General features: G+C 45.5%; 1 protein-coding gene across 1 annotated transcript in view; it reads left to right on the top strand.

Annotated features, from left to right (window-relative positions):
• The window catches only part of tmem8b (transmembrane protein 8B), a 291,112-nt gene that overhangs the window by 104,251 nt on the left and 172,551 nt on the right, over positions 1 to 14,310 (top strand). The window contains exon 3 of the mRNA XM_042331174.1: positions 11,495 to 11,702. Coding sequence (XP_042187108.1) covers positions 11,495 to 11,702 — 208 coding nt within the window. The remainder of the gene's footprint in view (positions 1 to 11,494; positions 11,703 to 14,310) is intronic.

Raw genomic sequence — 14,310 nt, 5'->3', positions numbered from 1 at the left:
TTAGTGCTTTATCCGGGTAGCCGGAAAGTAGAGCATTGCAGTAGTCTAACCTAGAAGTAACAAAAGCATGGATGAATTTTTCTGCATCATTTTTGGACAGAAAGTTTCTGATCTTTGCAACGTTACTTAGATGGAAAAAAGCTGTCCTTGAAACAGTCTTGATATGTTTGTAAAAAGTTTTAAAAAAGAGAGAGATCAGGGTCCAGAGTATTGCCGAGGTCCTTCACAGTTTTATTTGAGACGACTGTACAACCATTAAGAGTAATTGTCAGATTCAACAGAAGATCTCTTTGTTTCTTGGGACCTAGAACAAGCATCTCTGTTTTGTCCGAGTTTAAAAGTAGAAGGTTTGCAGCCATCCACTTCCTTATGTCTGAAATACAGGCTTCTAGCGAGGGCAATTTTGGGGCTTCACCATGTTTCATTGAAATGTACAGCTGTGTGTCATCCGTATAGCAGTGAAAGTTAACATTATGTTTTCGAATGACATCCCCAAGAGGAAAAATATATAGTGAAAACAATAGTGGTCCTAAAACGGAACCCTTTAGGAACACCGAAATTTACAGTTGATTTGTCAGAGGACAAACCATTAACAGAGACAAACTGATATCTTTCCGACAGATAAGATCTAAACCAGGCCAGAACTTGTCCGTGTAGACCAATTTGGGTTTCCAATCTCTCCAAAAGAATGCGGTGATCGATGGAATCAAAAGCAGCACTAAGGTCTAGGAGCACGAGGACAGATGCAGAGCCTCGGTTTGATGCCATTAAAAGGTAATTTACCACCTTCACAAGTGCAGTCTCAGTGCTACGATGGGGTCTACAACCAGACTGAAGCATTTCGTATACATTGTTTGTCTTCAGGAAGGCTGTGAGTTGCTGCGCAACAGCCTTTTCTTAAATTTTTGAGAGGAATGGATGATTCGATATAGGCCGATAGTTTTTTATATTTTCTGGGTCAAGGTTTGGCTTTTTCAAGAGAGGCTTTATTACTGCCACTTAGTGAGTTTGATACACATCCGGTGGATAGAGAGCCGTTTATTATGTTCAACATAGGAGGGCCAAGCACAGGAAGCAGCTCTTTCAGTAGTTTAGTTGGAATAGGGTCCAGTATGCAGCTTGAAGGTTTAGAGGCCATGATTATTTTCATCATTGTGTCAAGCGATATAGTACTAAAACACTTGAGTGTCTCTCTTGATCCTAGGTCCTGGCAGAGTTGTGCAGACTCAGGACAACTGAGCTTTGAAGGAATACGCAGATTTAAAGAGGAGTCAGTAATTTGCTTTCTAATAATCATGATCCTTTCCCTCAAAGAAGTTTGTGAATTTATTACTGCTAAAGTGAAAGCCATCCTCACTTGGGGAATGCTGCTTTTTAGTTAGCTTTGTGACAGTATCAAAAATACATTTTGGATTGTTCTTATTTTCCTCAATTAAGTTGGAAAAATAGGATGATCGAGCAGCAGTAAGGGCTCTTCGATACTGCACAGTACTGTCTTTCCAAGCTAGTCGGAAGACTTCCAGTTTGGTGTGGCGCCATTTCCGTTCCAATTTTCTGGAAGCTTGCTTCAGAGCTCGGGTATTTTCTGTGTACCAGCGAGCTAGTTTCTTATGAGAAATGTTTTTAGTTTTTAGGGGTGCAACTGCATCTAGGGTATTGCACAAGGTTAAATTGAGATCCTCAGTTAGGTGGTTAACTGATTTTTGTCCTCTGGCATCCTTGGGTAGGCAGAGGGAGTCTGGAAGGGCATCAAGGAATCTTTGTGTTGTCTGTGAATTTATAGCACGACTTTTGATGCTCTTTGGTTGGGGTCTGAGCAGATTATTTGTTGCAATTGCAAACGTAATAAAATGGTGGTCCGATAGTCCAGGATTATGAGGAAAAACATTAAGATCCACAACATTTATTCCATGGGACAAAACTAGGTCCAGAGTATGACTGTGACAGTGAGTGGGTCCAGAGACATGTTGGACAAAACCCACTGAGTCGATGATGGCTCCGAAAGCCTTTTGGAGTGGGTCTTTGGACTTTTCAATGGGAATATTAAAGTCACCAAAGATTAGAATAAAATCTGCTATGACTACAAGGTCCGATAGGAATTCAGGGAACTCAATGAGGAACGCTGTATATGGCCCAGGAGGCCTGTAAACAGTAGCTATAAAAAGTGATTGAGTAGGCTGCATAGATTACATGACCAGAAGCTCAAAAGACGAAAACGTCTTTTTTTTGTTGTAAATTGAAATATCATGATCTTTTTCAATAATGACAGGAATGGAGGAGGTCTTTATCCTAGTGAGATTGCTAAGGCGAACACCGCCATGTTTAGTTTTGCCCAACCCAGGTCGAGGCACAGACACGGTCTCAATGGGGATAGCTGAGCTGTACTAGTGGCAGACTCCACTAAGCTGGCAGGCTGGCTAACAGCCTGCTCCCTGGCCTGCACCCTATTTCATTGTGGAGCTAGAGGAGTTAGAGCCCTTTCTATGTTGGAAGATGAAATGAGAGCACCCCTCCAGCTAGGATGGAGTCCGTCACTCCTCAGCAGACCAGGCTTGGTCCTGTTTGTGGGTGAGTCCCAGAAAGAGGGCCAATTATCTACAAATTCTATCTTTTGGAGTGCAGAAAACAGTTTTCAACCAGCGATTGAGTTGTGAGACTCTGCTGTAGAGCTCATCACTCCCCCTAACTGGGAGGGGGCCAGAGACAATTACTCGATGCCGACACATCTTTCTAGCTGATTTACACGCTGAAGCTATGTTGCACTTGGTGACCTCTGACTGTTTCATCCTAACATCGTTGGTGTCGATGTGGATAACAATATCTCTATACTCTCTACACTCGCCAGTTTTAGCTTTAGCCAGCACCATCATCAGATTAGCCTTAACGTCGGTAGCCCTGCCCCTGGTAAACAGTGTATGATCGCTGGATGATTCGTTTTAAGTCCAATACTGCGGGTAATGGAGTCGCCACTGAGTAGGGTTTTCAATTTGTTAGAGCTAATGGCGGGAAGCTTCTGCGTCTCAGACCCTGTAACGGGAGGAGTAGAGACAAGAGAAGGCTCGGCCTCAGACTTCGACTCGCTGCTTAATGGGGAAAACTGGTTGAAAGTTTCTGTCGGCTGAATGAGCGACACCGGTTGAGCATTCCTACAGCATTTCCCTCCAGAAACCATGAGAAAGTTGTCCGGCTGTGGGGACCGTGTGAGGGGATTTATACTAACGTTACTATCTGTACTTACTGGTGGCACAGACGCTGTTTCATCCTTTCCTACACTGAAATTACCCTTGCCTAATGATTGCGTCTGAAGCTGGGCTTGTAGCACAGTTCTCCTGTAGAGCGACTGCAATTAGAAGGCATCATGTTAAAGTTACTACTTAGCTTCGGCTGTTGGAGGTCCTGACGAACCATGTCCAGATAAAGTGTCCGGAGTGAAAAAGTTGAATGAAAAAAAGTTGAGTGAGGAAAAACTAAAAATATAAACGCTAATTAAAAAGTTTAAAAAAAAGTAAAAACCGTAAAGTTGTCAGGTAGCAAAGTAAGGTTGGCAACAAAACGCACAAAACGCACAGAAACATGTAGAAGCTGTTTAGAAGCCTCTTGGACCTAGACTTCACTCCGGTAGCAGAGAGAACAGTCTATGACTAGGGTGGCTGTAGTCAAATGACAAATGACATCCTTAACCCACTTGATAAAAAGCTGTGCTGCTCTGTTTGTGGATTTATCAAAGGCCTTTTATTCAGTTGACCATGAATCGTTGCTAGCTAGACATTGGTCTCAGTGAAGGGGCAGTAAACTGACAGAACACAATGTGTCACAAGTCTAGCTTTCTAGAGATTTATAGAGGTGTCCCCCAGGGTTCCGTTTTAGCTCCTGTGTTGTTCAAAATTTACAGAGACTAGACTCTGTTTATCATGCAGCCTCCTCTGTCTTACATAGACTGGACTCACCCACCATTGCACCTTGAACCAAATGGTGGTTGGACCTATCTTTATATTGTTAGGTTCTAATTGTCAGAGTTTCAAACCCACTATGAAAGCTCAAACCACGTTTATTCTCCCAGAGGGGCAATACAGTTGCATTAGACAACATGTTCACACAAGCATTGATATTTAACCCTTCCTCCTATGGCGAGTCTCCTCCTACACATCTGAACAGCCAATGCATCTCTGTCGCTAGGCAGAACCTTAGTGATATCTGTTCTTCCTCACTTCATCTGACCTGACCTCTACCCCAAAGTGCTCACGGCTGTCATGGTGACTGGTACCAGACTGTGTCTCCTCTCCTCCCATAGGATCCCTGATGGATAACAATAACATATCCTGACATAATGTAAACGTAATACATGACCTTTTCTCTCTCAGTGACATGAATAAGTATTTTTCATATTCTCATAACCCAACAATATATATGCACAGAAAGCTACATTTGAATGTGTTCATCTACAAAGCCTTTTTGATTAAACTCCCTCTTTACCTCTGTAGTCTGGTCTCCTTCACCACCAGCAGGTAAACTCCCTCTGTAGTCTGGTCTCCTTCACCACCAGCAGGTAAACTCCCTCTGTAGTCTGGTCTCCTTCACCACCAGCAGGTAAACTCCCTCTGTAGTCTGGTCTCCTTCACCACCAGCAGGTAAACTCCTCTTTACCTCTGTAGTCTGGTCTCCTTCACCACCAGCAGGTAAACTCCCTCTTTACCTCGGTAGTCTGGTCTCCTTCCCCACCAGCAGGTAAACTCCCTCTGTAGTCTGGTCTCCTTCACCACCAGCAGGTAAACTCCCTCTTTACCTCTGTAGTCTGGTCTCTTTCACCACCAGCAGGTAAACTCCCTCTTTACCTCTATAGTCTGGTCTCCTTCACCACCAGCAGGTAAACTCACTTTTTACCTCTGTAGTCTGGTCTCATTCACCACCAGCAGGTAAACTCCCTCTTTACCTCTGTAGTCTGGTCTCCTTCACCACCAGCAGGTAAACTCACTTTTTACCTCTGTAGTCTGGTCTCCTTCACCACCAGCAGGTAAACTCCCTCTGTAGTCTGGTCTCATTCACCACCAGCAGGTAAACTCCCTGTAGTCTGGTCTCTTTCCCCACCAGCAGGTAAACTTCCTCTGTAGTCTGGTCTCCTTCACCACCAGCAGGTAAACTCCCTCTTTACCTCCATAGTCTGGTCTCCTTCCCCACCAGCAGGTAAACTCCCTCTTTACCTCTGGTCTGGTCTCCTTCACCACCAGCAGGTAAACTCACTTTTTACCTCTGTAGTCTGGTCTCCTTCACCACCAGCAGGTAAACTCCTCTGTAGTCTGGTCTCCTTCCCCACCAGCAGTTAAACTCCCTCTTTACCTCTGTCTGGTCTCCTTCACCACCAGCAGGTAAACTCCCTCTTTACCTCTGTAGTCTGGTCTCCTTCACCACCAGCAGGTAAACTCCCTCTATAGTCTGGTCTCCTTCACCACCAGCAGTTACCATACCTGGTCTGCTAGGTGGTTAATGTGTTACCATACCTGGTCTGCTAGGTGGTTGCTATGTTACCATGCCTGGTCTGCTAGGTGGTTGATATGTTACCATACCTGGTCTGCTAGGTGGTTGCTATGGTACCATACCTGGTCTGCTAGGTGGTTGCTATGGTACCATACCTAGTCTGCTAGGTGGTTGCTATGTTACCATACCTGGTTCTGCTAGGTGGTTGCTATGGTACCATACCCGGTCTGTTAGGTGGTTGCTATGTATCCAAACCGGGTTGCTAGGTGGTTGCTATGGTACCATACCCGGTCTGCTAGGTGGTTGCTATGGTACCATCCCCGGTCTGATAGGTGGTTGCTATGTTACCATACCCGGTCTGCTAGGTGGTTGCTACTTAAAGTCCCCAGGAAATTTACAGTATTAGAGAGAGAATGCCAAGACTGTGCAGAGCTGTCATCAAGGCAAAGGGTGGCTACTTTGAAGAATCTCAAATATTAAAATATATGTAGATTTGTTTAACACTTTTTTTGGTTACTACATGATTCCATATGTGTTATTTCATAGTTTTGGTGTCTTCACTATTATTCTACAATGTAGGAAATTTTCCAAAATAATGAAAGACCCTGCAAATATCCCCTCATGAACAGACCCCTCCATTAAGAGTCCCCCTTATTAACATACCCCCTCATTAACATTCACCCTCATTAACAGTCCCCCTCATTAACATACCCCCTCATTAACATTCACCCTCATTAACAGTTCCCCTCATTAACATACCCCTCATTAACATTCACCCTCATTAACATACACCTCATTAACAGTCCCCCTCATTAACATACACCCTCATTAAGAGACACCTTCATGAAGAAACCCCCTCATTAAGAGTATCCCCTCATTAAGAAACCCCTCATCAAGAAACCCCTCATCAAGAGACCCCTCATTAAGAAACCCCTCATTAAGAGTCCCCTCATTAACATACCCCCTCATTAAGAGACCCCCTCATTAAGAAACCCCTCATTAAGAGTCCCCCTCATCAAGAGACCCCCTCATTAACATACCCCCTCATTAAGAAACCCCCTCATTAAGAGTCCCCTCATCAAGAGACCCCATTAACATACCCCTCATTAAGAAACCCCCTCATTAAGAGTCCCCCTCATTAACATACCCCCCCTCATCAAGAAACCCCTCATCAAGAGACCCCCTTCAAAAGCTAGCAGATAACATAACTCAATAAAGGAGAGGGAGTCTTACTTTACTGTTCACTCTGTCTGGGAAAAAGACTTCAACAGAGGCAGAACAGGCCTCATTAGTTAAACAACAAAGCAGAGGCTAGTGAGCCTACATTATTGACTTGGTTTAATAACCAAAGCTGCTCCTTGTCTTTTCCTCTGGGGGAAGCCATGGCTTGTTGGATTAGTGTCGCCACACCGCTTTACCAACTGATTGGTTGGTTGTTGTACCTAACTGACCGCTCACTCTCTCCCAGTTGATCTGGCGATTTTAGAGGCTTAATTTGAAATTTGTTGTCTGGCTTCTCCATATAACCACAGTTTTGTTGGTACAAAACGGAGCTACTCACTCCCCATGCTTCCTATCGGCACACGCATGCGTCAGCCAGGAATGGTACACATGACATCAACAGCCAGGAAAATGTCTACCTGAATATTTTTGTACAAATCTTAATAACGTAAGTCACAATTTCCTGTCTGTCTGTGAATGGAGGAGCCACAGGAATATTTTTTCTCTCTCTCACAATTCAATTAAATTCAATTCAAATGGCTTTATTGGCATGGGAAACGTGTTAACATTGCCAAAGCAAGTGAAGTAGATAATATACAAAAGTGAAATAAACAATATAAAATGAACAGTAAACATTACACTCACAAAAGTTCCAAAGGAATAGAGACATTTCAAATGTCATAGGCATAATTCTGCATGCCGAGTCTCAATTTGGTGTTGTTCCCATTTGGTAAATTATTGGTTGGTGAGCGGACCCCAGACCTCAGAACCATAAAGGGCAATGGGTTCTATGACTGATTCAAGTATTTTTAGCCAGATCCTAATTGTTATGTCAAATTTGATGTTCCTTTTGATGGCGTGGAAGGCCCTTCTTGCCTTGTCTCTCAGATCGTTCACAGCTTTGTGGAAGTTACCTGTGGTGCTGATGTTTAGGTCGAGGTATGTATAGTTCTTGTGTACTCTAGGGCAACGGTGTCTAGATGGAATTTATATTTGTGGTCCTGGCGACTGGACCTTTTTTGGAACACCATTATTTTTTGTCTTACTGAGATTTACTGTCAAGGCCCAGGTCTGAGAATCTGTGCAGAAGATCTAGGTGCTTCTGTAGGCCCTTGTTGGTTGGGCACAGAAGCTCCAGAACATCAGTAAACAGTAGACATTTGACTTCAGATTCTAGTAGGATGAGGCCGGGTGCTGCAGATTGTTCTAGTGCCCGCGCCAATTCATTGATATATATGTTGAAGAGGGTGAGGCTCAAACTGCATCCCTGTCTCACCCCACGGCACTGTGGGAAGAAATGTGTGTCTTTTGCCAATTTTAACCGCATACTTGTTGTTTGTGTACATGGATTTTATAATGTTGTATGTTTTTCCTCCAACACCTCTTTCCATCAATTTGTATAGCAGACCTTCATGCTAAATTGAGTCAAAAGCTTTTTTGAAATTAACAAACGATGAGAAGACTTTGCCTTTCTTTTGGTTTGTTTCTTTGTCAATTATGGTCTGCTCGGTGAATACGTGACCTGTTGTAATTTGGTAAAAACCCAATTTGACATTTGTTCAGTACATTGTACATTCAGTACACTGAGGAAATGTACAAGTCTGCTGTTAATGATAATGCAGAGGATTTACCCAAGGTTGCTTATGACGCATATCCCACAGTAGTTATTGTGGTCAAATTTCTCTCCACTGTTGTGGATTGGGGTGATCAGCCCTCCGTTCCAGAAGGTTCCAGAAGATGAGGATGATGTAATGGTGATCAGCCCTCGGTTCCAGATGAGCTGAGGATGATGTAATGTTGATCAGCCCTCGGTTCCAGAAGATGAGGATGATGTAATGTTGATCAGCCCTCGGTTCCAGAAGGTTCCAGAAGATGAGGATGATGTAATGGTGATCAGCCCTCGGTTCCAGAAGATGAGGATGATGTAATGGTGATCAGCCCTCTGTTCCAGAAGGTTCCAGAAGATGAGGATGATGTAATTGTGATCAGCCCTCGGTTCCAGAAGGTTCCAGATGAGCTGAGGATGATGTAATGGTGATCAGCCCTCGGTTCCAGAAGGTTCCAGATGAACTGAGGATGATGTAATGGTGATCAGCCCTCGGTTCCAGAAGAGCTGAGGATGATGTAATGGTGATCAGCCCTCGGTTCCAGAAGGTTCCAGATGAACTGAGGATGATGTAATGGCGCCGGCGGGGGATGGTGCTGTTTATTATTATTTTTTGCATTGTTTGTAACTTATTTATATTTTACATAATGTTGATGCTACTTCTGGAATCAGAACAGCGATTACTCACCTCGAATTGGACAAAGAATGTTTCTTTATCAAGATGGACGAGAAGGATTTACTCCAGACACCCGAGAAGGCCCTCATCCCCGTCATTCGCAGGAGAAAGAGACGCAGGTATTGCGGAAGGAAATTGAGGTGCCTTGTGAGGATACGGCGGCAAGCAGCCATCGGTACAGTTGGCTAACGTACAATCGTTGGATAATAAAGTGGACGATCTACAAGCACATTTATCCTACCAACGGGACATTAAAACCTGTAATATCTTATGTTTCACTGAGTCGTGACTGAACGACGACATTAATAACACACAGCTGGCGGGTTACACACTGTATCGGCCAGATAGAACAGCAGCCTCTGGTAAGACAAGGGGTAGTGGTCTATACACTGTATCAGCAGGATAGAACAGCAGCCTCTGGTAAGACAAGGGGTAGTGGTCTATACACTGTATCAGCAGGATAGAACAGCAGCCTCTGGTAAGACAAGGGGTGGTGGTCTATACACTGTATCAGCAGGATAGAACAGCAGCCTCTGGTAAGACAAGGGGTGGTGGTCTATACACTGTATCAGCAGGATAGAACAGCAGCCTCTGGTAAGACAAGGGGTGGTGGTCTATACACTGTATCAGCAGGATAGAACAGCAGCCTCTGGTAAGACAAGGGGTGGCGGTCTTTGTATATTTGTAAACAACAGCTGAGGCACGATATCTAAGGAAGTCTCGAGTTTTTGTTCGCCTGAAGTAGAGTATCTCATGATAAACTGTAGACCACTAAATCCATTTATCTAATTTCTACCAGCATGTTAAATGTGCAACCAGAAGGAAACAAAATTCTAGACCACCTTTACTCCACACACAGAGACGTGTACAAAGCTCTCCCTCACCCTCCATTTGTCAAGTCTGACCGTAATTCTATCCTCCTGATTCCTGCTTACAAGTAAAAACTAAAGCAGGAAGTAACATTGACTCGTCAATAAAAAGTGGTCAGATGAAGCAGATGCTAAACTACAGGATTGTTTTGCTATCACAGACTGGAATATGTTCCTGGATTCTTCTGATGGCATTGAAGAGTACACCACATCAGTCACTGGCTTCATCAATAAGTGCGATGACGTCGTCCCCACATTGACTGTACGTACATACCCCAACCAGAAGCCATGGATTACAGGCAACATCCACACTGAGATAAAGGGTAGAGCTGCCACTTTCAAGGAGCGGACTCTAACCACAAAGCTTATAAGAAATCCCGCTATGCCCTTCGACGAACCATCAAACAGGCAAAGTGTCAATACAGGACTAAGATTGAATCATTCTACACCGGCTCCAATGCTCGTTGAATGTGGCAGGGCTTGCAGACTATTACAGACTACAAAGGGAAGCACAGCCGCGAGCTTCCCAGTGACACAAGCCTACCAGACGAGCTAAATTACTTCTATGCTCACTTCGAGGCAAGTAACACTGAAACATGCATGAGAGCATCAGCTGTTCTGGACGACTGTGTGATCATACTCTCTGTAGCCGATGTGAGTAAGACCTTTAAACAGGTCAACATTCACAAGGCCGCAGGACCAGACGGATTACCAGGACGTGTACTCCAAGCATGCGTTGACCAAATAACAAGTGTCTTCACTGACATTTCAACCTCTCCCTGTCTAAGTCTGTAATACCAACATGTTTCAAGCTGACCACCATAGTCCCTGTACCCAAGAACACTAAGGTAACCTGGCTAAATGACAACCGACCTGTTAAAGAGTTAAAAGTTTAAAGAGTTTAAGTAGAGCCAACTGGAATTTGTGGTCTGTGTATTTTATCATTTCATTTAGGATACCATCAATACCAGAGGCCTTTTAGCCTTTTAGGTTGGAGGATTTTGTCTCGTAGTTCATTCAATGTAATTTGAGAATTCAGTAGGTTCTGGTAGTCTTTAATAGTTGATTCTATCTCTCTCACTCTCTCTCTCTCTCTCTCACCAGAGCTCTATCACTCGCTCTCTCTCTTTTTCTCTTGCTCTCTCTCGCTCTCTCTCTCTTGCTCTCTCTCGCTCTCTCTCTTGCTCTCTCTCTTGCTCTCTCTCTCTCTCTCGCTCTCTCTTGCTCTCTTTCTCTCTCTCGCTCTCTCTCTCTCTCTCTTGCTCTCTCTCTCTCTTGCTCTCTCTCTCTCTCTCTTGCTCTCTCTCTTGCTCTCTCTCTCTCTCTCGCTCTCTCTTTCTCTCTCTCGCTCTCTCTTGCTCTCTCTCTCTCTCTCTCTCTCTCTCTTTCTCTCTTGCTCTTTCTCTCTCTCTAATTAATTCTCTAGTTGCTCCTCTGATTTATCATTTATATAATGAGGAAAGTGAAGCCCACAATTTCAACAGCTTGCAGGTTTTAGATCACACTAAATGATGAAAGCTCTCTGTCTTCCTGGGGAAGATAACTGTCACGAAGTGCGTGCATTTGTGTCTACACTGTGTGTGATGACTAAAAAGTCTGTGTCCTTGTACTTTACGGCATTAACTAAAGGGTGTTTGTTATTGTCTCTAGGTACTTCAGAGCAGGAGCCCCTCCCGTCATCAACCCCCTCCACACGCGATTCCCACAGGATACCATCGTCCCAGGGTCCTTTGCAGTCACTCTCACCTGGACTCTACCAAACCGCACTACAGGGGTGTTCAATGTGACCTCACCCCTCCCCGGGGACTGGTTCCTGGCTGCACACCTGCCCAAGGATGAGGGAAAGATCTCTGTCAAGGTGAGTCTGGATGAATGGACATGCTGAGTCTTTCTGGATGATGGTCGGGCTGGTTTTCTCTGTCTGGAGAGTTTTTTTCCCCACACAGTCTGTTGAGTATGTTAACATAGTGTTTTAAACAGATACAGGGTTAAGGTACACCCCTGCCTTGTACCTCTTGCGAAATGGAGGTTAGGTTTTGAGTTGCACCGTTTGGTTGATCCAATAGAGGGTCAGAGGGTGGCGCATAGCTGCTAGTCAGATAGAGAGATGGACTGGATCTCCATCGGGCTGAGATGCCTGCTTGCCATCCCTGATCAGATCACCAGCTAAAGCAAGGCAGAGCCGATGGGGCGTACTGACAGTTAGCACAGTGCTAACCCAACGCTCCCACAGAGTCTGTGGTCTTCTATCTCTGCTGTCAGGGTAGTCTGTGGTCTTCTATCTACCCTGTCAGGGCAGTCTGTGGTCTTCTATCTCTGCTGTCAGGGCAGTCTGGGGTCTTCTATCTACCCTGTCAGGGCAGTCTGTGGTCTTCTATCTCTGCTGTCAGGGCAGTCTGTGGTCTTCTATCTCTGCTGTCAGGGCAGTCTGTGGTCTTCTATCTACCCTGTCAGGGCAGTCTGTGGTCTTCTACCCCTGCTGTCAGGGCAGTCTGTGGTCTTCTAGGGGCAGTCTGTGGTCTTCTACCCCTGCTGTCAGGGCAGTCTGTGGTCTTCTATCTACCCTGTCAGGGCAGTCTGTGGTCTTCTACCCCTGCTGTCAGGGCAGTCTGTGGTCTTCTATCTACCCTGTCAGGGCAGTCTGTGGTCTTCTACCCCCCTGTCAGGGCAGTCTGTGGTCTTCTATCTGTCAGGGCAGTCTGTGGTCTTCTACCCCTGCTGTCAGGGCAGTCTGTGGTCTTCTATCTACCCTGTCAGGGCAGTCTGTGGTCTTCTACCCCTGCTGTCAGGGCAGTCTGTGGTCTTCTATCTACCCTGTCAGGGCAGTCTGTGGTCTTCTACCCCTGCTGTCAGGGCAGTCTGTGGTCTTCTATCTACCCTGTCAGGGCAGTCTGTGGTCTTCTACCCCTGCTGTCAGGGCAGTCTGGGGTCTTCTATCCCTGCTGTCAGGGCAGTCTGTGGTCTTCTATCTCTGCTGTCAGGGCAGTCTGTGGTCTTCTATCCCTGCTGTCAGGGCAGTCTGTGGTCTTCTATCTACCCTGCAGGGCAGTCTGTGGTCTTCTAGGGGGCAGTCTGGGGTCTTCTATCTACCCTGTCAGGGCAGTCTGTGGTCTTCTATCTCTGCTGTCAGGGCAGTCTGGGGTCTTCTATCTACCCTGTCAGGGCAGTCTGTGGTCTTCTATCTCTGCTGTCAGGGCAGTCTGTGGTCTTCTATCTACCCTGTCAGGGCAGTCTGTGGTCTTCTATCTCTGCTGTCAGGGCAATCTGTGGTCTTCTACCCCTGCTGTCAGGGCAGTCTGGGGTCTTCTATCTCTGCTGTCAGGGCAGTCTGTGGTCTTCTACCCCTGCTGTCAGGGCAGTCTGTGTTCTTCTGCCTCTGCTGTCAGGGTGATTCTGCTCTGCTCTGGACACACACAGGAACACACTAGTCGTTGGCTGTTTGTCTCAGCAGTGCCTGTTTAATTAGCAGTAGTCAAACAGGCTTTCAAAGTCTTCAAGCTAGTAGCTACTTCCCGACCTGCCTAGTCTGTCACACTCATGCCATGTCTGTACCTGTCCTCAAACTGGGCCATATCCTGTCTGTAGGAACCTCTGAGCTGGTGTGTGTGTGCATGTGTGGTGTGTGTGTGTGTGTGTGTGTGTGTGTGTGTGTGTGTTTGTGCGTGTGCGTGCGGGTGTGTGTGTGCGTGCGCACGTGTGTGTGTGTGTTATTAAAGCATGTTGTAGTCTAAACTTGGAAATGTTCTGCTTCAGCCTGGCTTTTCTGTGAGCAGACAGACACTGTAATGGAGATGTAGCATCCTGATGGCTGAGCCAAGATGGTCCTCTGACTAATGCTGCAGAGGCCCTGATGGCTGAGCCAAGATGGCCCTCTGACTAATGCTGCAGAGTCCCCACTGTTCTGTAATAAAATGGCCCTCTGACTAATGCTGCAGAGTCCCCACTGTTCTGTAATAAAATGTCCCTCTGACTAATGCTGCAGAGTCCCCACTGTTCTGTAATAAAATGTCCCTCTGACTAATGCTGCAGAGTCCCCACTGTTCTGTAATAAAATGTCCCTCTGACTGATGCTGCAGAGTCCCCACTGTTCTGTAATAAAATGGCCCTCTGACTAATGCTGCAGAGTCCCCACTGTTCTGTAATAAAATGGCCCTCTGACTAATGCTGCAGAGTCCCCACTGTTCTGTAATAAAATGGCCCTCTGACTAATGCTGCAGAGCCTTCAATCAGCAGAGCTGTGTTTGTGATATTTTAGGTACACCTTTCTCAGGCAGAGATGTTGCACTGCATGTGAGCTAGTCTCAATATTGAAATGTCACTGTAGAACAAAGAGGCTGTAGGAGAGGAGAGAAATGAGAGCAAGAGAGAAATGTGTTGTTGTTCCGTTGTTCTGTGGTTTTATGGTTGATTACCCAGCGCTGCGCTCTGCTGCAGGGTTTATCTACTAATTACATCTTAATTATTTT

This window comes from Oncorhynchus tshawytscha, linkage group LG12, assembly GCF_018296145.1.
Source record: "Oncorhynchus tshawytscha isolate Ot180627B linkage group LG12, Otsh_v2.0, whole genome shotgun sequence".
NCBI lineage: Eukaryota > Metazoa > Chordata > Actinopteri > Salmoniformes > Salmonidae > Oncorhynchus > Oncorhynchus tshawytscha.
This window is presented reverse-complemented; position numbering and strand designations above follow the sequence as displayed.